Source organism: Entelurus aequoreus, linkage group LG14 (genome assembly GCF_033978785.1).
Source record: "Entelurus aequoreus isolate RoL-2023_Sb linkage group LG14, RoL_Eaeq_v1.1, whole genome shotgun sequence".
NCBI classification, from domain to species: Eukaryota; Metazoa; Chordata; class Actinopteri; order Syngnathiformes; family Syngnathidae; genus Entelurus; species Entelurus aequoreus.
The window spans coordinates 43,422,435-43,449,578 of NC_084744.1; the positions used below are offsets into that span (position 1 = coordinate 43,422,435).

At 41.2% G+C, this 27,144-nt stretch overlaps 1 protein-coding gene and 1 long non-coding RNA gene across 2 annotated transcripts in view; one reads left to right on the plus strand and one right to left on the minus strand.

Moving 5' to 3' along the window:
- The window catches only part of LOC133664928 (uncharacterized), a 36,399-nt gene extending 20,409 nt beyond the window's left edge, over positions 1-15,990 (minus strand). Inside the window, exons 1-3 of the long non-coding RNA XR_009828655.1 lie at positions 15,895-15,990; positions 15,744-15,779; positions 15,546-15,646 (exon numbers count right to left, since the gene is read on the minus strand). This is a non-coding gene — a long non-coding RNA (uncharacterized LOC133664928). The remainder of the gene's footprint in view (positions 1-15,545; positions 15,647-15,743; positions 15,780-15,894) is intronic.
- Positions 1,176-9,244, plus strand: cmklr2 (chemerin chemokine-like receptor 2). Its single transcript, XM_062070691.1, has 3 exons — positions 1,176-1,361; positions 5,253-5,340; positions 5,415-9,244. Exon 3 carries the CDS (start codon positions 5,432-5,434, stop codon positions 6,512-6,514), a length of 1,083 nt encoding a protein of 360 aa, XP_061926675.1. The 5' UTR covers positions 1,176-1,361; positions 5,253-5,340; positions 5,415-5,431; the 3' UTR covers positions 6,515-9,244.
- Positions 15,991-27,144: the final 11,154 nt, after the last annotated feature.

The following is a 27,144-nucleotide window of genomic DNA, read 5'->3' on the forward strand; positions in this document are numbered from 1 at the left end:
ATACTGCAACCCTTAGTGTGACATGTATGACTGTTGACTAATATGACTGTTGACTAAGTGTGCTCTTCATTCACTCATACGTAGTGTGTTTAAAGTCAAGATGATTGTGTCATTAGTTCATTATCGGGTACAATGAAATCTTGGATAGGTTTGGTTCATTTTAAACTATATGATTTGAGACTTTTTTATTATGTAAAACGGAACAAACTCGTCACAAAATGATCAACAGGTTTGGGGACGGCTTGGCGCGGTTGGGAGAGTGGCCGTGCCAGCAACCTGAGGGTTCCTGGTTCAATCCCCAGCTTCTACCAACCTAGTCACGTCCGTTGTGTCCTTGGGCAAGACACTTCACCCTTGCTCCTGATGGGTCGTGGTTTGGGCCTTGCATGGCAGCTCCCACCATCAGTGTGTGAATGTGTGTGTGAATGGGTGAATGTGGAAATAGTGTCAAAGCGCTTTGAGTACCTTGAAGGTAGAAAAGCGCTATACAAGTATAACCCATTTACCATTCACCATTTAACAACAACATGGATTTTTCAAAAATTACTACAAAAATTGAAAGTTGCCATCAATCCCACGTGGGTGCTCCGCATTGTCCCTGGGTGCTCGGGCCCCGAAGCACCCACGGGATCGGTGCCTATGGCTGCATGGAGCCGATCCCAGCTGCATTCGGGCGGAAGGCATGCAGGGTACACAGGGTACACCCTGGACATTTTTTTTTACATGAACTCAACTAAATCAAGACTGTATTCATCATAAATGCACATTTCTCATGCATTTATTTTAGACTGTGTGCGACTCACTTTTTGACACTCAGCAGAAAGAGTCCCAAAAAGTAAATATTGTGCACTCAATGCTTCTTATGCACAATTGGGTCCATGAGTCTGCTACCAAGACACGTGTCATTGTCTTAAAGGGCAACAATGCTAAATGGGGATTTATCATTGTCACTGCTTGCATAAATTTGGCCATAATATTACAGGGTGTGATCAGAACATCTGCAACATTCAGGCCCTGTGTGTTTATTGAGAGAGGGTCGCGGCTGTGAGAAGCAGCCAAAGCTCCAATGAATGAACGCATTCTTGTCAGGGAGGGTGACCAATAACAAGTTTGCTACCCACCGCAGTGCGTGTGTGCGTGTGTGTGTGACGCGTCAGCCGCGGGGACGCGCCCACCACACACATCCCGGCGCGCTGAAAGCCGACAAAGTTTAGTTTGGATGTACTCACGGAAAGACTGCACACGGGATTTTGCGAGGGGGGAACGTCAACGGACAAGGTTTGGAATAACGTAACCAAAGGGCGGTCAGTGTCTCTGTGTTTGGGTGTGAAAAAAACGTCCATGTGCTGCTTCGGTGCTCGGTAAGATCTACTTTAAGATTAGTTTATTTCAAGAGGAGTTTTGAACTCCTAAAAGTAATAATAAAGAGTATACTGTATGTATTTTGTATTTACACGAACAGTAAACATACTTCTGGTTTACACAATGTGTGTAACAGTCATTTTTTTGTTTAGTTTCGCATATATTATATTATATTTTCAAAAAGATCATACACACATCAACATATGTGATTTTTGTAAAAGCTGGGCGGATGAAAGTTAAGCAATCACTTACTTGCATCATATTTCTTGTATCATATTTCAAAAAAAAAAATTGAATGAATTAAGCAAAGAAATCAAACAATGTACTAATATGATCCACTTCAAGAAACTATTCAAACTTAAAGTGTTTACAAAGTACAAAGAAGAAGAACCATGATAAACATTCTGAATGTCCATCCATTCATTTTCAAGGTAATCTTACTTATCTCACCATATGAAATATAACTTACTTCACCAATTATTATTTATATTGTTATTACTTACGGAGTATATTGTGACTAAATTGAGAGCAGGAAGTGAACAAAAGTTTTAGCAACTGCTATATAAAGGAAAATGGTATAGGACAGGGGTCACCAACGCGGTGCCCGCGGGCACCAGGTAGCCCGTAAGGACCAGCTGAGTAGCCCGCTGGCCTGTTCTAAAAATAGCTCAAATAGCAGCACTTACCAGTGAGCTGCCTCTATTTTTTAAATTTTATTTATTTACTAGCAAGCTGGTCTCGCTTTGCTCGACATTTTTAATTCTAAGAGAGACAAAACTCAAATAGAATTTGAAAATCCAAGAAAATATTTTAAAGACTTGGTCTTCACTAACTGACAAAGAAACATATAATAGATTTGGTGTCCAGTTCAAAGTGTGACATGATTTATTTAAAAATTTGAGAGTTGACTTTTGTATTTTACATGAGTTATTATTTATACAAACATGGTGCAAAGTAATTCATGATTTGTTAAAAAATGTTAGTGGCTAGCTAGTTAAAATGGGATATTGTGATTTCACAAGACTGTCTTAGAAGTCATCATTTGAAAATGTTAAATTTCAAAAATGTGCACTTAGAGAAAATATAAAAATAAAGTGTTGCATATTGATATTTATCTGTTTCTATATATATTTATTGTGAGAAATCATTAAGATGATCAGTGTTTCCACAAAGATAAATATCATTAATTATTAATAATAACATAGAGTTAAAGGTAAATTGAGCAAATTGGCTATTTCTGGCAATTTATTTAAGTGTGTATCAAACTGGTAGCCCTTCGCATTAATCAGTACCCAAGAAGTAGCTCTTGGTTTCAAAAAGGTTGGTGACCCCTGGTATAGGATTAAATAAACTCTGCTTATCCCTACTCCTTTTCAAACAAGTTGAATACAGAAACTGGAAATTGTGATGTATCATGTTGTATGCATGCATGTTCAAACACAAACTCAAAACAAAAAAAATCTACAAAAACACGTTTTCCAAATATATGTGCCAAATTATATTATTCTTCACATTGTGTAGCACAATGACAATGATATTTTTAACACAATCAGAAGCATATTCATGATTTTATTAGTGCTGTTAAATTATCAAATTTTTAAATAAGGTTAATCACACTTTTGAATTTGGATTAATCTTCACAGGTTGCTTGCATAATCACTTAAAAAAAGAGGAAATAAAAAAAAAATGTTTTTCTTTATTTGCTCAAAACTTGGTAAGTTTTATCTAATATCTTATTGACGTGTATTTTGAAGTGAAATTTGCTAGTGAGCACACCAGTCAGAGTCTCCTCACTCTTCTTTGCATTGACCTTATTACTGACCATATCATTTGTATTTTTTGTCTCCACCGACCATATAGTACGCTTTTTTTCAGGTAACCATCTACAGCAGTGGTTCTTAACCTTAGGTACCGAACCCCACCAGTTTCATATGCTTATTCACCGAACCCTTCTTTAGTGGAAAAAAATAAAATAGAATTCTTAATTTTAATCATGAATAATCATGAAATTATGCTATTATATTAAAGAAATACTAATAAAGATATATTTTACAAACAGAAAGTTAAAGGAATGTACGCATGATCCCATGTTTACGTCTCATTGTGCAACATGTGAATGTTTAAGTGGGAACTAAATGCGATATCTGAAAGGGATACAAATTATTTCCAAAGCAGGACCCTCACCCAGACATACAATACTATTACACAGCTCCTGAAAAAACAATGTTTTGTTATTGTCATTGTAAGTGGGTCAAAACACGTATATTAGAAAATAATCTCATGGAAATGACTGCTGTCATTTGATTATAATAATAAAACATTTAACTTGTTATTTAGTCAGGTTTGGGACAGGTGTGCTGCTGGTGTGGCCACAGTGCATGTGCACGTCTTATGTTGCTCACATGTGCTCCACTGAATGCTCAAGGAGTTTTTGCGTTTGCTCACGCATATGGAAAATTAGGGGGAACATTGTTTGGGGGTATCCATAATACGCCGATAGGGAAAAGTTGTTATTTACACAATGAGTCGGGTGTGTCTTGACCTCCGCGGTGGAGGCTCCGCCGAACCCCTGAGGCCGACTCACCGAACCCCTAGGGTTCGATCAAACACAGGTTAAGAACCACTGATCTACAGTTAAGGTAAAGGAGCATGAGCCCTCAAAATAAATTACGTAATTAATATATACATGATTAATGCAACAATTTTTGCATGGATAATGCGACAATAAGGGACAAGCAGTAGAAAATGGATGGATACTGTACATGATTAATGTGACAATTGTTTGTGATTATTTCAATGAGTTAAGCGTTTATTTGTTTTGTTTTTTTCAATTTTTTATACATACTTAAGCCATGTTGGCTTATACCTGTCAACATCTACATTTAAAAAATGTCCAGGGAGGGGGGTCCCCACTTTTCTCATTGTGCGCATTGGGTTGAGTTTTTCTTGCCCTCATGTGGGATCTGAGCCGTGGGATCGTTACGGCTTGTGCAGCCCTTTGAGACACTTGTGATTAAGGGCTATATAAATCAACTCTGATTGATTGATTGATAAAAAAATAGGGGACATTTCCAGGATAATAGCGAAAACTAAGGGAATTGTATGGGCTACACTACAGAATGTGTTACCCAGATGTTGATCATGTATTGCTGGGAGGACAGGGAGCTCTATGCTGCTCTGACAGTATCGGAGAGGATTATTTTCTTCTTTCATTGAAGCTACAATCCTTAAAACAGGAGGGTCTGCTGCTTTTTGTCCACATAGTGTAGGTTTAATACTCAGACGGGGCCCCCCAACATGCGACCATTAGATATCCAGTGTCAGTCCCAAGCCCAGACAAATGGAAGAGTTGCGTCAGAAAGGGCCTCTGGGGTAAAAAAAACAAAAACAAAAAAACCCTAAGCCAAATCACTCATGCGATTGACTCGCTGTGGCGGCCCCTGACAGGAAAAGCCGAAGGACAAATATATATTGATATATAGTGAGGTAATAATTAGACGCCATGTTAACTGTTCTTAGTCAAAAGTGACAAGAGTTCAAAAGCAGTACCCATGAGTGTATCAGCCCGTAAAGATACAGTATCGATTTTAAAACAAACAACCCATTGTCTAATTTAAATTGTTTCCCACAGCTTGAATTAAAATCATGTTTCTACCTAACTTAAGAATGCAAGAGAAATACTGTAGATGACTTTTCACCCTGGTAGCTTGTTGATGATATTGACTGCAGTGGAAAATGAAGTTGCACAACAATTATTGTCTTCCTTTCTCAAAGTTCCTTAACCGTGCACAAAGTGAATCATACTCTTGTGGTTTTTCCCGCCTCGTCTGTCAACCATGGTCTCACTTGCTACACAGTTGACCCAAATGGATCTTCACATTATGTTCCAGGGCACACCCAACACTAACTTCAACACAGGAACTGAATGAGCCACGAGAAGAGGAGTCGCGGGCCAATTGTGAGGGTATAAGGCAGGAGGTACTGTATGTTATTCTTTACATAAACTTCTTAAAGGGACAGCTCGATCACATACTATCAAATTTGCCCTGCAGGTAACCTCAACGCAGTGATGGCAGACTCCGGAGAGGACTATGGAAACTACAGCTATGACTACATGGAGTACGGTGACATGGAAGAACTTCAAGTAGACCAGAAGCAAGGAGAGGCGATGCACATTATCTCAGTGATCATCTATGTTGTTTCGTTTGTGCTGGGCCTGATTGGAAACGGAATTGTCATTTGGGTGACGGGATGCAAGAGCAAAAGAACTGTTAACAGCGTTTGGCTGCTCAATTTGGCACTAGCCGACTTTGTCTTTGTGCTCTTCCTCCCCTTCTACATCGATTACATCCTGCGGGACTTCCACTGGGGCTTTGGTGTGGCCATGTGCAAGATTAATTCCTTTGTGTCGGTGATGAACATGTACGCGAGTGTTCTGTTCCTTACAGTGCTCAGTATTGACAGATACGTGTCGCTGGTCCATCACAACTGGTCTCAGAGGTGTCGAACTGTAGCTAGAGCCTGGATGGTAAGTGTCAGCGTGTGGGCTATAGCTGCCGCCATGAGCTGCCCTGCGCTCATCTTTCGGGATACAGTGCGCTTACATAACAAAGTGGTATGCTTTAACAATTTCCATTCAAAGGATGAACGCTCAGCAGCTGTAAGTCACATTCTGATAGTCTCCATCCGTACCACAGTGGGCTTCCTCCTGCCATTCTCTGCTATATGTGTGACCAGCATCCTTCTGACCGTGAGAGTCACTCAATCTCAAGGCTCCGTTCGTCTGTCTAGCTTCACTAAAACAGTCTCCGCCATGATCCTGGCCTTCTTTTTATGCTGGGCTCCTTTTCACATCTTTAGCCTGATGGAGCTATCTATACATTCCTCACTCTATCTACATAACGTACTTAAAATGGGTTTTCCTCTGGCCACCAGCTTAGGCTTTTTCAACAGCTGCATTAACCCGCTGCTCTATATGCTGCTGGGAAAAAAGGTCCGTCACATTCTGAAACGTGCATGCCTGGACATAACTAAAAGCTCCCTGAGAGAACTCAGCCAATCTGTCTCGGCCACTGAGATAGAGTCTCTGCCAGTGGCCCCTCAGGACCACAACAGTGCTCCAGAGGAACCTGTGGCGTCATCAACTCTGTGATTGTTGTTGGAGACATCAAAAAGACAGGCTATTATCACCTTCCAACAATTACCATTCCATCTGAGTTAGGTGTTTCCCTACTCTATGTAATTTGGAGGTATTTGTGTCTTCAAACAACAATTAATCTCTTTCAGTACAAAGAAACTCTATGGACTATCTTTACATTGGGTTTTACAATTGTCAAACACAGATGAGACATTTGAAGGAGTATTAAAATGAAAAAACAAATGTCTGCCCCAAAAGTTTGTCTCTTGAGATCTGCCATATCTTAAAGAAGACCTTTTATGCAAAACCAACTTTTTTTACATTACCTGTTGATACCTGTTTTTTGTATTTGGGATCCCCATGAGTGCCGGAAATTCGAAATCAAAACATGGAGGCATGGCGGACATATTTACAAAACAATCTTGCTTTCTTCAAAACTTGCTCAAAACGAGTCTTTGGAATTTGAGACTTTAGTGACATATTTTGTCTTAGTTACGTCAGCAGTTATCTACATATATGGCAGAGGTTTACACGAAGAGCTTTGCACGAGTCCGTCATTTTCCAGTTCCTTATTTTTCTCTATTCTCTTGTTGTGGGGCAGACCAGCCCATACATGCACATGGATGCTAAAATCCTCCGCTGTTACCATTTCTGATAAAAAGTAGCGTGTATGGTTCTGATTATATCTGTCAGTAGACTTGATATAAAGTGCTAAAACTACAACATGGCCAACAAGGTAGAGAAGCAGTCAAAGAGGGCTTGGTCTGGAGGACTTCGGCACGTTAATAAGACTGCCCACAAAACGACGAATTATGTGTTATGTAGACGACAGGGAAGTGTTTTAAATGTAGGGGGAAAAAATCATAATAAGACCCCACTACTCAAAAGCAACAAAATGGACTATTTCAGTTTGGGTAGTTGTGTCACCTTGAATAGACAAATGTTTGCACAATATTTATCCATCCATCCATCTTCTTCCGCTTATCCGAGGTCGGGTCGCGGGGGCAGCAGCCTAAGCAGGGAAGGCCAGACTTCCCTCTCCCCAGCCACTTCGTCCAGTTCTTCCCGGGGGATCTCGAGGCGTTCCCAGGCCAGCCGGGAGACATAGTCTTCCCAACATGTCCTGGGTCTTCCCCGTGGCCTCCTACCGGTCGGACGTGCCCTAAACACCTCCCTAAGGAGGCGTTCGGGTGGCATCCTGACCAGATGCCCGAACCACCTCATCTGGGTCCTTTCGATGTGGAGGAGCAGCGGCTTTACTTTGAGCTCCCCCGGATGACAGAGCTTCTCACCCTATCTCTAAGGGAGAGCCCCGCCACCCGGCGGAGGAAACTCATTTCGGCCGCTTGTACCCGTGATCTTGTCCTTTCGGTCATAACCCAAAGCTCATGACCATAGGTGAGGATGGGAACGTAGATCGACGGGTAAATTGAGAGCTTTGCCTTACGGCTCAGCTCCTTCTTCACCACAACGGATCGATACAGCGTCCGCATTACTGAAGACGCCGCACCAATCCGCCTGTCGATCTCACGATCCACTCTTCCCTCACTCGTGAACAAGACTCCGAGGTACTTGAACTCCTCCACTTGGGGCAGGGTCTCTTCCCCAACCCGGAGATGGCACTCCACCCTTTTCCGGGCGAGAACCATGGACTCGGACTGATTGTGGCACAATATTTATAAACCGCTTAAATTGATGGTAATCTAATTATTTATGTGCAAAAACACTGAATATTCTATTTGTGAAACTGACTGTATACAAAAGTGTAACTTTGCAAGATTCCAACAGCAACCACGCTCGCGACTATCCTTTTAACAGTATGACTTTTTTTTCTCACAAGATGCATCATTTTGACTTATACTCGTAAAATGATGTTTGGACGTTATTCTTATTGTGTTTTTTGCTTGTTTCCCAGCCTGGCCGTAACACTCCTTTGTATGAATATTAAACTGAGATATCATTTATACCAGAGTAGTCTGTGTACAGCGTATATAACAGTATACATTCCACTGAAAACGAGTCAACCTGCAGCCATTATTGTTTAAATTACTAGCAACATAAGTACCAATAAGTACGGTCATAGTTAGGGGTGACATGAGTGCCTTTGGCACTGTGGAGATGTGGTTCAAACATGAATTTGAATGTGCCATGTGACATTCTGAGTTGGATCATGATCCCTTCACTTTGGAAATTGGTATGGTGGATGTGATGATAAGGAAAACAAACCTTATTGAGGAAGATGACAGTCGCCAAAAATAATAAGAAACTAAGTAAAATGTTTATAACAATAATACTCTTGAACAAAAATATCAAACTTTGGGCACACTTTGGACACGTTCACTGTGAGGTGTACCTACTTAGACAGGTTGTTATATTTCAGAGGATAGTAAATCCTATACTGTACTCTTAAGTTATCTACCAATTGAATTTACACAGTTTTGTAATAAAATGGTCCTTGAAATGTGAGGGATGTACTCACTTTTGTGAGATTCTGTACATAATCTGTGGGATAGTAAAATGAAATATAGAATCTGACATTATTTGCAGCGACCATTAAGGGATTTCAAAATGTGTTTTTGAGAGTTGTTCTTTTTTCGTTCTAAAGGAAAAGATGTTTTATACAGTTATGTAATTGAAGTAGAATACACAATTTACGGTATTGTACTAATGAATACTTGCTGCTAAAGGTATTATTGTAAATCCACATATATTCAATTTTTTTATTCTAACTAAAAATACTTAATAAATGTGCTCTACTGTACATTGTTTGGGGTTTTCTGTGTTTTTCCTCTGATGTTACTCAGTGAGTTACATCATTAAAGATGTGAACCTTTGTTTACAAAATGATTTTTCCTCATGGTCTGGTAGTTAGTTAGACAGGACTATGACATACATCCAGATGTGCATCTTTTTCCCCATGCATGCAGGACAAGCCAATTGCCTTGTTTACAATAACAATGGCTTTAATAGTGGACCAACTAAATCTGCAGCTGTCACAACTGGGTGTATCCACTTCAAATATTGCATCTAAAAACATTACAGTATTAATGATGATATCATTTGACAAGAATTTTGGTCAATGTTCAGACTTAATGAACGGACCAAATTTCTTGTCCTTCCACAGTTTAAGTCCAAAAGAAGAGAACGGTCATAAGGATAAGATAATTAAGATGATGCACAGATGGCAATAATAGATAACATCAACATTCGTTAGTAAGCCGGCGAGTAATTTGTAGAATACAGTGATTGTGATGATGGTCAATTGTCTGCGTAGCAGTTAACAACGTTTATGGTGTGCAGATATTCCAGTGTCTTGTGTGGCACTTATTTTTAATTGTCTCTGACATTAACTTTGAAATTGGGTCAATCACACCCACTCTGTTGTGGATGTACTGTATCATTTTGCCAGCATGCCAGGATCCAATTTTATCAAAGGAGGCTTGACTTCAGCTAGCAATGGTAACAATATGTCACTTCATAAACTGACAAATTGTGTTTGTTAAAAATACAATGCATGGTTTTGTCTTTGTGCTGAGTGACACATTTTGTGTGCAGTGTGCACTTTGTGTTCAATTTGTTTTACTAATGGATTACTGGGACGATTAGACTTTTCCAGCCCTCTCATTTGGTTACATATAACTTGTAATTAACACCATTTGATTCAAGGTTACTTTTGGTACAATTAGGTAACACGATCACTGTTATTTTAATGGTACATTTGACTTAAGGACAGGTTGTCCTTGGATTACAATGTTCCATGTTACAAAGTTTTGTGGTTAAAAAAGAGCTCCCATAATATAATTAAAACTTAAGTTTGGTTTGTAAGCAAACAATTCCCTTTACAGCTACATTGAGAAGGGATAAACATTGCTTTTTAGCTAAGTTTTAAAGAGGAAGTACACTTTTTTTTTTTTTTTAATTGCCTGTTATTCACAATCCCTATGTAAGAACACATATGTCTTTCTTTTTTATGCATTCCGATTTATAATATACGGTAAGTATGAGGTGGCTAACAATGAAGCTAATGAGAGTAATCCATTGCGCACATAAAGCCCTCTTAAAAGATTTTTTAAAAATGGTCAACAATACTCTATTTACATCTCGTGACCTGAATTTTAACCAAGTATTAGCAACATTGTTGTTCAAAGCGCTAACATAGAGGAACTACTTGTAAAGGTGCCATTATCACAGAGAAGTAACCAGCTTATGCAGATATTGACATACTCAGTAGGTGAGATGCTGCATTGCCTGAGTTGGTAAAATTTGTGTCAGGTGGGGAGTGTGTACAAGATAAATATATATATAAAATATATGTATGTGTGGGAAAAAATCACAAGACTATTTCATCTCTACAGGCCTGTTTCATGAGGGGTTTCCTCAATCCTCAGGATTTATATAAAATATATATATTTATATATATATAGCCCGTGATGGGAAGTAATAAGCTACATGTAGCTACGTAGCTTAACTACATTTTCCAGCTGCTTGGCGGTAGGTTAGCTACTTTCTTAACAAACAGCTTTTCCTGTAGCTTAGCTCCAATTAGACCCATGTAGCCAGGTAGATTACGTCAAAGCTACAAATGACAAAGACAGAAAATGGACTGCAAATCCAGGCCTAAAAGAAAATACAATATGATACAATGCAATACAATTCAAAGAAAATAAAATAACCTGGATGAATGAGAACACCCATACATACGGAGAAAATCCATGATAAATGATTAATGTTTGTATAAAGACTCACAATTGGCTAAGGTTTGGGTGAAACATTATGGACTGGCCAATCAGAGGCAAGATAAGGCGGGTCATCGGAACTTGTAAGCAAAATGATAACAGTCACGCACGCACTCATGTCACATGACGACGAGGGTGTCGGAGACAAAGGGACACTTCAAGCTAATGACTTAAAATAAAACAGAAATATACTTGAAAATGTCAGAGGGATTCTCTCCCGCTGATTAGATTTCTCCGTTAGTGATGGAGACAATGTGCAGGAAAACCACAATAATGTGTGTCCTTGGCCATATTGAGACAAATGGTAAACAAAACAATGCCCTAAAAACTCAGGATTTGGGGCATTAGCAAAAGTGCAACTTGCTGGATCTGCTTATCACTCGAGTGATCAGCTTCTAAAACTTGTAGCTCATTCTCCTTTTATTTAGGCTCAAAGATATAAGGTTCTGGATCAATATTTTCCCCCAAAGTAGTGGTTGGCTCTCATGAAGTCTGCCATGAATACCAGTAGTTGTTGATATTGTTGAAGGAAATAGAGAACGGTGTGATGCTTAGATTACCAAAATATGTAAATAGTAAATGTTATTTTTATTTATTAATGGTTGATTTATATAGGCTAGTAAGGTAAAGTTGTGTACCTGACAAGTTTCGGCTATCTTGCTTCTGCAGACTTCATCAGAGGTGTCACGTGATGTTAGCGTGACGTCATCTGTGACGTATTATATGGATTGTTCCATCCCACCTGAAGTGTCACGCTAACATCACGTGACACCTCTGATGAAGGCTGCAGAAGCAATAAAGCCGAAACTTGTCAGGTACAAAACTTTACCTTACTAGCCTATATAAATCAACCATTTATAAATACACATTAGTAGGCTAAATGAACCTCTTCAACATATTAAATGTTATTATGAATGTGCCTGTTACTATATTACATACTTACAACGTGTATATAAAACTTTGGAGGCTATTTAGAGCACTTTATAAGCAGATTAGAATATCCTATTAGCTTCATTGTTAGCTGACTTTTGCTATTGTTTATTTGGGAGTTAGAATGCGTAACTTTTTTGGGAATTTTGCCTATCATTCACAATCCTTATGTAGGACAAGAACACATATGTTTTTCTTTTGTTATGCCTTCTAAAGAGTAAATAATTGCGATCAAAAGTCTGCTTACAATGGAGCTAATGGTAGTGGCTCTATTCTGCCTATAAGGCACTGTAAAAACATCCGAACACCTCTATTAAGGTTTTATATACATGCTGTAAGTATATATGTAATGCAGTAACAGGCACATTTATAATAAAATTTTATATTTCTGTATTTGGCTCATTTTAAGCATTAACTTCAAAAGCACATCACAACGATCGCTTTATTTTCCTGAACTATCAGTGATTAATCACCAGTGATGGGCAAGCTACTTGGAAAATGTAGTAAACTAAGCTACAAGTTACTCTTGATTAAATGTAGCAAAACTCTATGGCAAGCTATCCCCGGAAAATTGTAGCAAGCTACACAACAAGATACACGGCAAAAGTAGCTCGCTATATCAAAGCTACATTAAACATCATTTATATCTATGGGCCCACATTTATAATCAATCAATCATACGAACGCCAACCAATCATCATGGATTTTCTCCGTATGTATGGATGTTCTAATTCATCCAGGTCATTGTATTTTCTCCATATTTTTGTGTGGCATGAATTCACAGTCCATTTTCTCTCTTTGTAGCTTGTAGCTGTGATATAAGCTACCTGGCAACATGGGTCTTATAGTAGCTAAACAACAGGAAAAGCTACTCGTTAAAAAAGTAGCTCAACTACCGCCAAGCTACTGGAAATGTAGTTAAGCTTTGTAGCTTAGTTACATGTAGCTTGTTACTGCCCATCACTACTGCTTACTGTTCACTGCAGATTTTATGGGAGCCAACAAACAAAATAAAACATCACTTACTGTACAATGTCTGCTGTCATTAGGATGCCGGCTGCTAGGATGGAGCCAATCGTCTTTTCGTGTCTTAATTGGTTGTCAAAGTGTACCAACTCGTGGGAATATGTTCTCGTCCTTCTACTATCCAGGTGAAAGGCATGTATTACGATCTACAATAAAATCTGACGGGCAAGGAAACAAGGAAGCAACTGATCAGTCGATCATGTCAACATTGGCACACAAACTTGTGATCACGGCACCGCTAGTAATAGTTTGTCTGCATTAGCACTTATAATAACAATATCACTAATACTTGGTTAATATTCAAGTCACGAAATGTAAATGGAGAATTGTTAGCGCTTTTTGGATGATTTTTTTATTGGGTTTCATGTGTAGAAAAGAGGACCTCCCACTGGCTGCGCTATAAGCAGACTTTTATTTAAGTTTATTAATGAGTTACAATGCATTAAAATGCATGATGTCTTTCATAATGATTGTGAATGATAGGCTACATTTTAAAAAAATGCAGTTCCTCTAACAGTTTATTAGTCTTCTGTAGGGCGTCAACAATTATTGATTAGATATTTATATTCTGTTGCTTCGATTAATCATTTGAGTGTAACTAATAAAAATCGGTAGAATCTGGACTGCATCATTGCATCCAAAACGCATCACAAAGCCCCTGAAAAACATCCAAACACCTCCATTGAGATCTTATATACCGTATTTTTCGGATTATAAATCGCAGTTTTTTTCATAGTTTGGCGGGGGGTGCGATTTATACTCTGGAGTGACTTATGTGTGAAATTAATAAAACATTACCGTAAAATATCAAATAATATTATTTAAAAGCGACACAGAGGAAGAAGACCTACTCAGTGGCCTAGTGGTTAGAGTGTCCGCCCTGAGATCGGTAGGTTGTGAGCTCAAAACCCGGCCGAGTCATACCAAAGACTATAAAAATGGGACCCATTACCTCCCTGCTTGGCACTCAGAATCAAGGGTTGGAATTGGGGGTTAAATCACCAAAAATGATTACCGGGCGCGGCACCGCTGCTGGCCACTGCTCCCCTCACCTCCCAGGGGGTGAACAAGGGGATGGGACAAATGCAGACGACAAATTGCACCACACCTAGTGTGTGTGTAACAATCATTGGTACTTTAACTTAACTTTGAGATTTCGTCAGATTTAGCGATTAGGAGTGACAGATTGTTTGGTAAACGTATAGCATGTTCTATATGTTATAGTTATTTGAATGACTCTTACCATAATATGTTACGTTAACATATCAGGCACGTTCTCAGTTCGTTATTTATGCGACATATAACAAACACTTATTTAGCCTGTTGTTCACTATTCTTTATTTATTTTAAATTGCATTTCAAATGTCTATTCTTGGTGTTGGATTTTATCAAATAAATTTCCCCAAAAAATGCGACTTATACTCCAGTGCGACTTATATATGTTTTTTTTCTTCTTTATTATGCATTTTCGGCCGGTGCGACTTACACTCCGGAGCGAGTTATAATCCAAAAAAACAGTACATTATGTAAGTATTTATGTAATGTAGTAACGGGTACATTTATAATAACAATTAATATTTACGTATTTTGCTCATTTTAAGCATACATGGTGCATTAATTTCAAAAGCGCATCACAACGTTTGCTGTTCTTTTTCTTTATCACTGATTACTGCTCACTGCAGACTTTATGAGAGCCAACAAACATAATAAAACATCACTTACTGTACAAGCTCTGTTGTCATTATGATGCCGGCTGCTAGGATGTTCATATATTCCCATTTTGGTAAAAAATGATACAGAAATCATCTCGAAGAAAAGGGGGTCGGAACCAAGCGTCTTTTTGTATCATTTTCGCCATTGCCGGGTCAAAATTGGCTGTCAAAGTGTACCAACTTTACTTTTTTTTTTTTTACATTTTTAATTAATATACAAATGTTAAAAGTGCTATTTTCATGTGGATAATATGCAATTCTTTAAATAAATAAAAGGTAATGGCGAGCAGAAAATGTATTTTCTTCATTAAAAAAATGTTCTATAAAATACGCATTGAGGCTAAAAAGTGTGTTTTATCCAATTATTCAATCAATACTTGATTAATAAAATAATAGCCGCTGCCCTAGTCTGTATTTCAAAATCTTCTGATGGCAGTGCATAAGAGAAACAGAAATGGATTCTGTCCTCGTCTGACCTTTTGGAACGCATTAGCATTACTAACAAAAACCGAGGCACCACTATGGCCATGAGAGCCTTCATCTCAAAGCTTTATGCTTTTACTGCATGCCGTTAGGAGACCAGGTTTTTTGTTGATTCTATATTTTGGCGTGGGTCACTAAGTGTAGTTACTTCCTGCTCACTTTTTCTTTCTCTCTCTCCAGGAAGATGGCGTCCACTGATGTTCCAGAGGCTCTGGGCAGTAACATTGTGCTGAGACCAGGTGATATGTATCCTCCCATGCCTAAATGAAGTTAATAAAAAGTGGATCTCAGACAAAATTAGGTTATTTTTTTGTTGCAAATGTTGTAGTTTGAAAATATGTAGATGCAGAATCTTACTTCTGTCTGTGAAGGTTTTCTTCAGCGACACAGATCCTGTGGTAAAAAATGAGTTTGAACCGTATGTACCTAAAACTTAGAAGATATGCTGACTCAAGTTGCTGGCGCAGCATGCAAATTCATTGTGAACCGGCATGTGTTCATTTATTACCTGCATGTTGATTTTACAGTTGAAGGTCACACTGTTGGTGCTGTTGTGGGAGGCCTGATGGATGCGGAGACTCTTGTTTGACCCAAAAACATGCTGAGCCCTCTGAACAGGGTTTGCTGTGCACTGGAGAGGTATGGTAAAAATCCTACTTGAAGAACACTTACCCTCACCCTTACCTCTGCAACATTATTCATTCTCACCGTGGCCAACAGAACAACATATAATACAATACAAGAACACTGAACACTCCATGGTGTTCTACTTTTTCCCTATGACTGGAAATTACCTTTGTGGTATACCCAATGGGTTGTGCTCAAAATATGTAGGAAAACATGCTACAATACAGATATCCTCAACGTTTTATTAAACAAATGCTCAATGTCTGCAGGTTCCCCTAAAAATGACATTTGCTTGTCAGTCCCCTATAGCACAGGTGTCAAACTCAAAGCCCAGATCTGGCCCTTAATATAATTTCATGTGGCCTGCAAAACCCTGGAAATAAAGTGTGTTAATAACGCATTTAAACTTTTTTGCTAACTGTATTTGTTAAAAAAACAAACTACTGGATGCACAAGCATAGCTGTAGGAGACAGAATAAGGGGCTTGAGGAGCAATATGTGTGTGGGAGTGTCTGTGGGTTGTAAGAGTGGTAAGTCACATTGGTATAGGTGGGCGTTTGCATAATTAGGCATTTTTATGGAAAACACATAAACCTGTGAGTCAGAGTAGAAGAAATAATAAATTTGGCGTACCAAACTATTTGTTTACCGCTTTAATTTCCTATTATATTTAATCTTGTTTATCACTTCCGTCAGTTTTATCCATATTTATTGTCATCTTTATTTTGTAAAACAGTATAAAAAAAAAAAATCGCCAGTTCAATGTAAAGCGACGGTGTGACACATACCACTGTCGGACCGCATGCGCCAATTCAGAGGCTGTATTGAATTGTATTGTGACACTTTTGACATGTCTTCTATGCATACTTGCCAACCCTCCCATTTTTAGCGGGAGACTCCCGGTATTCAGCGCCTCTCCCGATAACCTCCCGGCAGAAATTTTCTCCCGACAAACTCCCGGTATTCAGCCGGAGCTGGAGGCCACGTCCCCTCCAGCTCAATGCGGACCTGAGTGGGGACAGCCTGTTCTCACGTCCGCTTTTCCACAATATAAACAGCTTGCCTGCCCAATGACGTCATAACTGTAGAATGATCGAGGGCGAGTTCTTGGTTTCTTATGTGGGTTTATTGTTAGGCAGTTTCATTAACGTCCTCCCAGCGCGGTAACAACACACAACAACAGCAAACACGTTTAGTCTACCGTAAAGCAGTTCTTCTGCCGTAAACAGCAATGTTGTGACACTCTTAAACAGGACAATACTGCCATCTACTGGATAGCCTCCAGAACACTGAAATTCAAGTATTTCTTTTATTTATATGTATAATAAAATAAATATATATATATACATATATATAGCTAGAATTCACTGAAAGTCAAGTATTTCATATATATATATATGAAATACTTGAGTTGGTGAATTCTAGCTTAAATATATTCCCCTCTTAACCACGCCCCCAACCACGCCCCCCGATCACGCCCCACCCCCCCACCCCCCACCTCCCGGTATCGGAGGTCTCAAGGTTGGCAAGTATGCTTCTATGTGGTCTTGTAAAATGTGCTATTAGGGAAATGTTTGTATAGCCTAAATACAAAAAAGGTAAATGTTTAAAGATGTCATTGCAATGTAAAATAAAAGACACCCTAATAGCTGACAACAACAAAGTAAAAAGACTACTTAGCATTTGGGATAGTTTTACACTGACTTTCATATCATAACATACCTGTGACTGTTGCAGGTGGAGAAAGGGCGTTTAGCAAACTGAAACTAGTTAAAGGGGAACTGCACTTTTTGGGGAATTTCGCCTATTGTTCACAATCATTATCATCAATCAACCAATCAAAGTTTACTTATATAGCCCTTAATCACAAGTGTCTCAAAGGGCTGCACAAGTCAAAATGACATCCTCGGCTCAGATCCAACATCAGGGTAACAAAAAACTCAACCCAATGGGCACAATGAGAAACCTTGGAAAGGACCGCAGATGTAAATATTAAAGAAACGTAAATAAATTTCTGCTTACAGCGGAGCCAATGGGGGCGGCGTTTTGTGTCATTCTCGCCAGCTCCGTGTCCTAAATGGCTGTCTAAGTGTATCATCTTGTCGGATTACATCCTCAGCAATCTACTTTCCAGGTGAGAGGCATGATTTATGACTTACAATAAACTTCCAGGGAGCAGGGAAGCGAGGAAATAGCAGACCACTCGATGATATCAACATAGGGACACGCGGTGGTCATCACGTCGCCGCTATAAATGCAATAGTTTGTCTGTGTTAGCGCTCAGAATAACAATATCACTAATACTTGGTTAATATTCAAGTCACAAAATGTAAGTTGAGTTTTATTGGCGCTTTTTGAATGGTTTTTATTCGATTTTATGGGCGGAATAAAAGGCTTTTTATTTACGTTTATTTAATATTTAGAGTGGGGCAGCACGGTGAATTAGGGGTTAGTGCGTGGTTGAGTTTGCATGTTCTCCACGTGACTGCGTGGGATCCCCTGGGTACTCCGGCTTCCTCACACCTCCAAAGACATGCACCTGGGGATAGTTTGATTGGCAACACTAAATTGGCCCTAGTGTGTGAATGTGAGTGTTAATGTTGTCTGTCTGTCTTTGTTGGCCCTGCGATGACGTGGCGACTTGTCCAGGGTGTACCCCGCCTTCCGCCCGAGTGCAGCTTGATATATGAAGACCCCAAGAGGGACAAGCGGTAGAAAATGAATAATATTGGATAAATATAAAGGAATGGTTAATGTAAGGAAGGGATAGTAGTTCTTTTAGAGTTGGGACACGATGGACAGATTCCGGCCAGAGAATCCTTTAATCATCTTTATTGCTGAAAGGTAGATGTGAATGTGTGTGTGGTTTTGTGTGTGGTATTTAGTCGTCAACGCACACAAGGCTGGCTGCCACCACTGATTGAAACCGGCTATTCTGACAAAGACGTGCTTTAAAGGGGAAATGACGTCACAGATTGACCTATCAACTTAAAGGTATAGGAACATTACAAAACTGGTTAAAGGCACACAATAGGCTTTCGTACACAGCCGCCCCCAACTGTCCGTATGGCAGTTGAAACTAGAAGAAAGTCTATGAGGTAGTGTCCTCGTCATCAAGAGGTGGAAGCATGATCAGTCGGGCGACTGGGCGAAGGTAGGTGCGATTCTTCACTTGTACTCTGGCAGTCCGGACCCGTCCATCTGCTCCTGGATGTGTCTGAGTGATCCGTCCTACAGGCCACGATCCTCGGGGGAGTTGAGGATCCACTATCAAGACAACTTGACCGGCCAAAAGGGTCTTGCCATCGTTCCTCCACTTGTTACGTTCTTGAAGCCCTGGCAGGTAATGCTGGATGAAAGACGACCAAAAGTGATCTGCTAGGACTTGGCTGTGCCTCCAACGTCTTTTTCCGAGACCACAGGGATCGTAGATTGCTTGAGGTAGAGATGAATCGTGACGGCCCATATGAAGGAGATTGGGCGTGACTGGGTCTGGGTCTGAGGCGTCCGAAGACAGGCAACCGAGAGGTTTAGCATTCATTATGCCTTCAACCTCTATCAATGTTGTCAGTAATACTGGTTCAGGGACTGTTTGGTCTTTGAGAACAACTCTGAGTGCTGTCTTAATGGATTTTACCTCTCTCTCCCATGTGCTCCCAAAATGTGGTGCGCTTGGAGGATTGAATCGGAATGAATGCAAGTCGACTGTCTGAAGGCGGAGACCGTCCAGCCTTGAGCGCTCTCAACTCTTCTGGGAAACAATCTCCTTGAACCCTTTGCAAAATAAGTTTTTCGGCTTGCAGAAAATCCATGGCGGAAGGTGGGGATGAAACACCAGCATCAGCCGCCCCATGAAGGGAGTTAGCTCTCTCTTGTAGAAGCTGTTTCCATGTGGAGAACTCACTGAAATCAGTAAGCTGAGTGGATGAAGCACAGGAAATAGTTCCAACGAAGGCGGATTTCCTCAGCTCTGTGGCATCCGGTTACAGTTCAGATGAAGGCAAGTTGGGCCACTCATTTTCTGGCAGGTAAAGGAAGTGCGGGCCCTTATTCCAGCGGTGCTCTTGGATCATTTCCTGCAGGGTGAGTCCACGAGTGAAATCGTCTGCTGGATTGTTCAGAGAATCAACATAACGCCACTGAGTGGGGTTTGTTAGGGTTTGGATTTCGGTGATGCGAGTCCCCACAAATACTTTGAAGCGACACGATTCTGATTTGATCCAGTGCAGCACGGCCGTTGAGTCTAACCATAGCGTGATGCGATCTGAAGGGACACCGAGCTCTGTCTCTATCACTTTGGCCAGCTGTGCTCCTGTAAGTGCAGCACTGAGCTCTAGTCGCGGGATGGATAGTTGCTTTTTCGGGGAAACTCGTGATCTGGCAAACACGAAAGACACATGGGTGTGCTGATTGTCATCTACTGACTGTATAAAGGCCACTGACCCATAGGCGCGCTCGGAGGCATCGCAGAAGATGTGAATATGTCTGGTTGCAGTGGGAGTGTTCACAGTAAAAGGTACATAGGAACGGGGCACCTAAATTGTTGTAAAGTGGGAATCTCACGTACCCAGGTTGACCACTTGTCAAGGAGATCTGCAGGCTGGATCTGGTCGTCCCAGCCGAGGTTGGACTTCCACATATCTTGGATGAGCACCTTACACCGAGTGGTAAATGGTACAATGAATCCTAGGGGGTCATAAAGCTTGGCCAGGACACTGTAGACCTTTCGAAGAGTGGCAGCTGATGATTCTGTTGTGTGACGCTTGAAACTCAGCGTGTCATTCAAACAATCCCAGCATAGTCCAAGAGTAGGTTCGTGGAGGTTATCACTTGCTTTGGATAACCACAGCTCTCTAGTTGCTGATCGTGCATCAGGTGGTAGACGGGCCACAACTTCTGTCGGATCTCGAAACCTCCCTTGCTAAGAAGTTCACGCAGATTGTCAATTAGAGCTTTGGCTTCTTCAACCTTACTCAGACTGTGGAGGCAATTGTCCACATAGAAGGAGTGCTCAACCACTTGCATGAGCAGAGAGTCTGGTGGCTCATAGTCCCTGACGTGCTGCTGTAAAGCGTACACTGCACAACAGGGGCTGCAGGTTGTTCCGAAAGGTAGGACCTGCCATTCAAAGATCTGCGCTCTAGATTCCCTGTCCATGTTCCGCCACAGGAATCGAGGGAGTGGTTTATCATGGTCAAGTAAGCAGATCTGGTGAAACATTGACTTGATATCCCCGCTTATGGCTATTGCATGACATCGGAACCGCAAGAGGACCCCAATCATAGTAGGGCCTAACGTTGGTCCAGGGAGGAGATGATCATTCAAAGAGTGGCCATTGTAGGAGAAAGAACAGTTGAAGACCACTCTGTCTTTCCCATTGTGGTGCACCATATGATGTGGTACTTACCACGACTCAGTACTCTTTGCTGCCTCCTCTGAAGGAATCTCAGCAACGTATCCGGTTTTGATAAGTTTGTCCATCTCTCTACGATAAGAGGTTGCAAGGTGAGGGTCTTTGGCCAACCTGCGTTCAATGCTGTGCAAGTTTGGCATTACAGCATCTGAGGGTGCACATAGCATAGTGCTTGGCTGGCGACGTAACAGGGGTGTCGCGTAGCGCTGGATACCATCAACAGGTACACGCTTAGAGTCAGTCTGTAAAAGAGAGAGACCTTGTTGGTCCTGCTTGGAATGAGATTCAATCTTCTCGCTGACGTAAGGGAGAGTATCGATCTGCCAGAGACGTTCCACCATACTTGCCAACCCTCCCGTTTTTAGCGGGAGAATCCCGGTATTCAGCGCCTCTCCCGACAACCTCCCAGCAGAGATTTTCTCCCGACAAACTCCCGGTATTCAGCCGGACCTGAGACTGAGTGGGGACAGCCTGTTCTCACGTCCGCTTTCCCACAATATAAACAGCTTGCCTGCCCAATGACGTCATAACATCTAGGGCTTTTAGAACAGACTTAGAACAGAACTTTGTAGAACAGACTTCTCCATTGAACACGGTGGCCGAAATGATATACTCATCATGAACGGAGAAGTTAAACAGGACAATACTGCCATCTAATGCAGACCTGGGCATTGTGCGGCCCGCGGGCCGCATCCGGCCCTTTGTACGTCCCTGTCCGGCCCGCGTGAGGCCAATTATAAATTACAAAATACATTTTAAAAAGCATCTATTTCAAGTGTGCAATACAACGGTGCTGCTTTTGTTTTGAAAAGCGTTATTTGTATTACTTCCGTGTGGACGTATGCTCGTGCGCGCAGCGGCAATCTCAAATGACAAAATAAATTTAAAAAAACATATTTGTCGTGCGTGCAATACAACTGTGCTATTTTGTTTATTTTGAAAAGTGTTATATGTGCGTATGTCCTGTGAGGGAAGGCGCACAGCGACAAGTGATGCCCGGTTATCCCCGAGACGCTAAAAAGAGAAAAGTTGATGACGAATGGCGTGTTTTCAACAAGACATGGACTGCCAAGTAAAGGTAAAGCTGTGTGCTTATTTGTGGTACATACGTTGCTGTGTTTAAAGAATATAGTGTAACGACCTGCTGAAGTAAGATGTTGTCTTCTTGAGTTGCGTAAATGAGGAGTGAGGAGACGTGCGTGTGGAAGGAACGAGATATGTTGAGCTGTGTTAGTATAGCTTGCTCAATAAAAGTTTAAAAAGAGCGTCAGACTTGATGTGCACTTCTTCTGGACGCTACAATTGGTGTCAGAAGTAAAACTTTGCGCATACTGCACTGTTTGTGTGCTACGTCATCGGGAGGTACGTGCCACGGGAGGAGCTCGCCGCAAAGAGAGAGAGAGAGAGAGAGTGTTTACAGGTGCAGCCACGCTGCTTGCCACGGGGGGAATTCCGCCCTCAATGAAGACTCCCAGGTTTGATGGCAAGGCGAACTGGGAGGCATTTCATCCCACTTCTGACATCAATTGTAGCGTCCAGAAGAAGTGCACACCAAGTCTGATGCACTTTTTAAACTTTTATTGAGCATGCTATACTAACACAGCTCAACTTATCTCGTTCTTTCCAAAAGGAAAACCAATCCTCACTCCTCATTTCCGCAACAGCAACGCTTACTCCTTCTTCGCCAATCACCTTCCAGGCGTGCTACGTTCACAACGTTTTCTTATCTGGTTAAATAAAGGTTCTACAACAAAGAGGATGCAGGATAAAGTGACAGAAATTGACATTTTTGTATTGTAATATACATCAGGAAGTGTTGTGTAAGAAAGTGTTAAAAAATAAAACCATCAAAAGCCATCTGCTTTTGTATAAAGATAAGTTAGGTTAAATGAAAATATTATTATTATCTATCTTACGGTATATCAAAAATAATTTGAGCAAAATTTAATTGAAATATTGTCAGTGTGGCCCTCCAGCAGTGCTCGGGTTGCTCATGCGGCCCCCGGTAAAAATTAATTGCCCACCCCTGATCTAATGGATAGCCACCGGAACACTGAAATTCAAGTATTTATTTTTTTCCTATGTAAATAAAATAAATATATATATATATATATATATATATATATATATATATATAGCTAGAATTCACTGAAAGTCAAGTATTTCATACATACATACATACATACATACATACATACATATATATATATATATATATATATATATATATATATATATATATATATATATATATATATATATATATATATATATATATATATATATATATATACTACCGTTCAAAAGTTTGGGGTCACATTAAAATGTCCTTATTTTTCAATGAAGATAACTTTAAACTAGTCTTAACTTTAAAGAAGTACACTCTATACATTGCTAATGTGGTAAATGACTATTCTAGCTGCAAATGTCTGGTTTTTGGTGCAATATCTACATAGGTGTATAGAGGCCCATTTCCAGCAACTATCACTCCAGTGTTCTAATGGTACAATGTGTTTGCTCATTGGCTCAGAAGGCTAATTGATGATTAGAAAACCCTTGTGCAATCATGTTCACACATCTGAAAACAGTTTAGCTCGTTACAGAAGCTACAAAACTGACCTTCCTTTGAGCAGATTGAGTTTCTGGAGCATCACATTTGTGGGGTCAATTAAACGCTCAAAATGGCCAGAAAAAGAGAACTTTCATCTGAAACTATTCTTGTTCTTAGAAATGAAGGCTATTCCACAAAATTGTTTGGGTGACCCCAAACTTTTGAACGGTAGTGTATATATATATATATATATATATATATATATATATATATATATATATATATATATATATATATATATATATATATATATATATATATGAAATATATATGAAATACTCGAGTTGGTGAATTCTAGCTGTAAATAACCACGCCCCCAACAACGCCCCCCCCCCCCCCCCCCCCCCCACACACACCCCCACATCCCGATATTGGAGGTCTCAAGGTTGGCAAGTATGCGTTCCACATTCTTGAAAAGTTCGGTTAATGGGGATTCAGTGGTAACGTGCAGACAGGAAGGCTGATGGGAAGATGCATAAATCACAGACGGACCTTGTAGGGACCAGCCTAGGTTGGTACAGACTACTATGGGGCCGCCAGATGGGCCTGCTCGCACCGGCTCTGTAGGAGTAAGAAGCTGAGACATATCAGAACCTATGAGGAGTAGCGGTTGCGCTCGATGGATAGGCAGCAAAGGAAGGTCTTTGAGGTGCTCGTAGCGTTTTTGGAGGGCCGCTACTGGATATGTGTGCTGAGATAGGCTCAGATTCTCAGCTGTGAAGGCATTTTTAATCCAATACTTCTTGCTTGGCTTGAAGATGGGGGAGACCTGAAGGCTGACTGACGAACCATTGAGCACTTTCACTTCTTGTTGAACAGTTCTCAGGTGAAGGGTCTCAGGATGCTTAGCAAGTTGTAGCTGCTCTACTGCATAGGGGAGGATGAGTGTTCTCTCAGAACCATCATCCAACACAGCAAATGTCTCTAGAGTGCGGTCTCCATTTTGTATGAGCACTTTAACAACTTTCAGCAAAACTCTTTGAGGGCTTTGAGGCTGTTCCAGGTAGACTGTGGGTTTTTGGTTACTCATCATCAGGACTTGTTGAGATGACTCTTGGATCGTGTCATGCAGTACTGTGAGGTGCGTCTCTTTGCATAAGTTACAAGGGCGTTTAAGCGTACATGCTGCAGCTTTGTGGCCACGACCGCACTTCCAACATCTGTTACCTTCTTAGATCCACTTATTGATCTCACTGGTATTTAGTTTCTTGAAGTCCAGGCATGAGTTGAGGTAATGCTCCTTACTGTTGCAAAATGGACAATAAGGACTAGGTTTAAAGGGTTGTGACTTTGTCAGATTGGTGCTCTGGCTGCTACCGATCTCACCAGAACATAAGAGAATTGACGCTGTCCTTTGTTTGGGCCATGGACTATTATAATCCCTCTTGGCAGGAGGAGGCCCCGGGTTGTAGAGGTGAGTGACTCGGCTGGCCAGGCGCTTAGCTTGAGCTTTAACTTAGAGCCAGGATGCCAGGTCGGGCAGGGTGTAAGTTTGGTTGGTACCCGGCTGTAGAATGCCTCGACAAAGACAGTATTCCATAAATCCGTCTCGGTGAGCAGGAGGCATTTTACTTATGAGGCGGTCAACGTGAGAACCACATTTGAGCTTGTATCCAAGGGGTCCCTCTAAAGTCTGCAGCATACCAACTAAGGTCTGAACTGAGAGAGCGAAGGTGTCGAAAGCTTCTGCATCCCCCACTTTGATGGCTGGTGAGTTAAGAATAGCTCCTAGTTCACTCTGTACTAGTTGTCTAGGCTGGCCATATTTGTCTTGTAGAGCCCCTAGCGCAGCCGTGTACGGGTTTGGGTCATACATGAATGACTTGGCTAACTGCAGAGCGTTAGGGAGTTTGAGCTGATTTAGTAGAACTTGATATTTATATTGCTCGCTGAGGTGAGGATGACTATTCATCAAGTTCTCTAGCGCCATCTTGAGTAGGGCGAAATCCCTTTCCCGGCCACTCTCAAACCTTGGATGTACTGGTTTGGGAATGCCATAGGATGTAGTGATCAGCGTTTCGATGCCCGGGTAGGACCAGGGTGGTGCTGCCGGGGCTGGAGTAGCAGATGGTAATGTGTATTGAACATACTGCCCGGCAGGAGGAGGTGCACCAGCTGGAACTGGTGATTGTGGTACAGAAGTTTGCATGGTTTGTGGCACTGCGGCTGCATGTGTCATTGTTGATGCATAACTAAATGTGGGAAAGACTGGTATATGTTGACTTGTGAAAGACCCAGATGCAGGCAAGGTGACAGAGACAGGAGATGTAGTGGGGCCTACTAAAGTCGGGACACAGGTTTGTGCACCTTGGACAGGAATGGGAATCGTTGTCAATGGCTGTGTAATCGGGATAGCAGCAGCGGATTTCATTGGAGTTATTGATGGGAGCTGAAGCATGTCAGCACCGGGCGGAGCTGACGCTGTTGACATTGCATCATCTTCAGACTCCGACAGGAAAGACTTGACAATACGGGCAATGTGTAAGTCTTTCTCCAGTTTCTTTAAGCGTCTGCGCCATTCCATTTCCCTTGCCATATTCTCCTTGGCAAGGTGAGCATCCTCTTGTAGTCTTTGTCCTTCTTTAGCTTGTGCATCCTATCTCTTCGCGTCCAAGTCAGCTTTCCTTTCCTCCTCTATTTCTTGCTGCAGGTCAGCAAGCTCCAAACCTTTAATTCGCTCCTCTAGGGCAGCTGTTTGAACATCCAGAATATTTTGGAGCAGTTGAAGCCCATGTGATCGCCGAGAGGATCGACGTGATGAAGCAGATGACTGGTACCCCGGACGCACTCCTAGCTCTGGTTGGCCTTGCTTTACCGTGTTGTCCTACTGGTAGTGAGGAGATTTGGGCAGCAGGCAGTTGAGAGGGAAGTAGGGTGATATCGTAAGGGGCCAAATGCTGTGGTAGTCGAATGTCTCTCTTTGGCCTGACAGAGGGCTGGTGATCAGCAGGTGATGACTCCATAGTGTCTGATGGTGAAACTCTCTCCGGCTCGAAGGACCAATGTAAGGAAGGGATAGTAGTTCTTTTAGAGTTGGGACACGATGGACAGATTCCGGCCAGAGAATCCTTTAATCATCTTTATTGCTGAAAGGTAGATGTGAATGT

Excerpts from the sequence above, each read along its gene's own strand:
- cmklr2 (XM_062070691.1), top strand. The coding sequence starts at position 5,432 with ATGGCAGACTCCGGAGAGGACTATGGAAACTACAGCTATGACTACATG.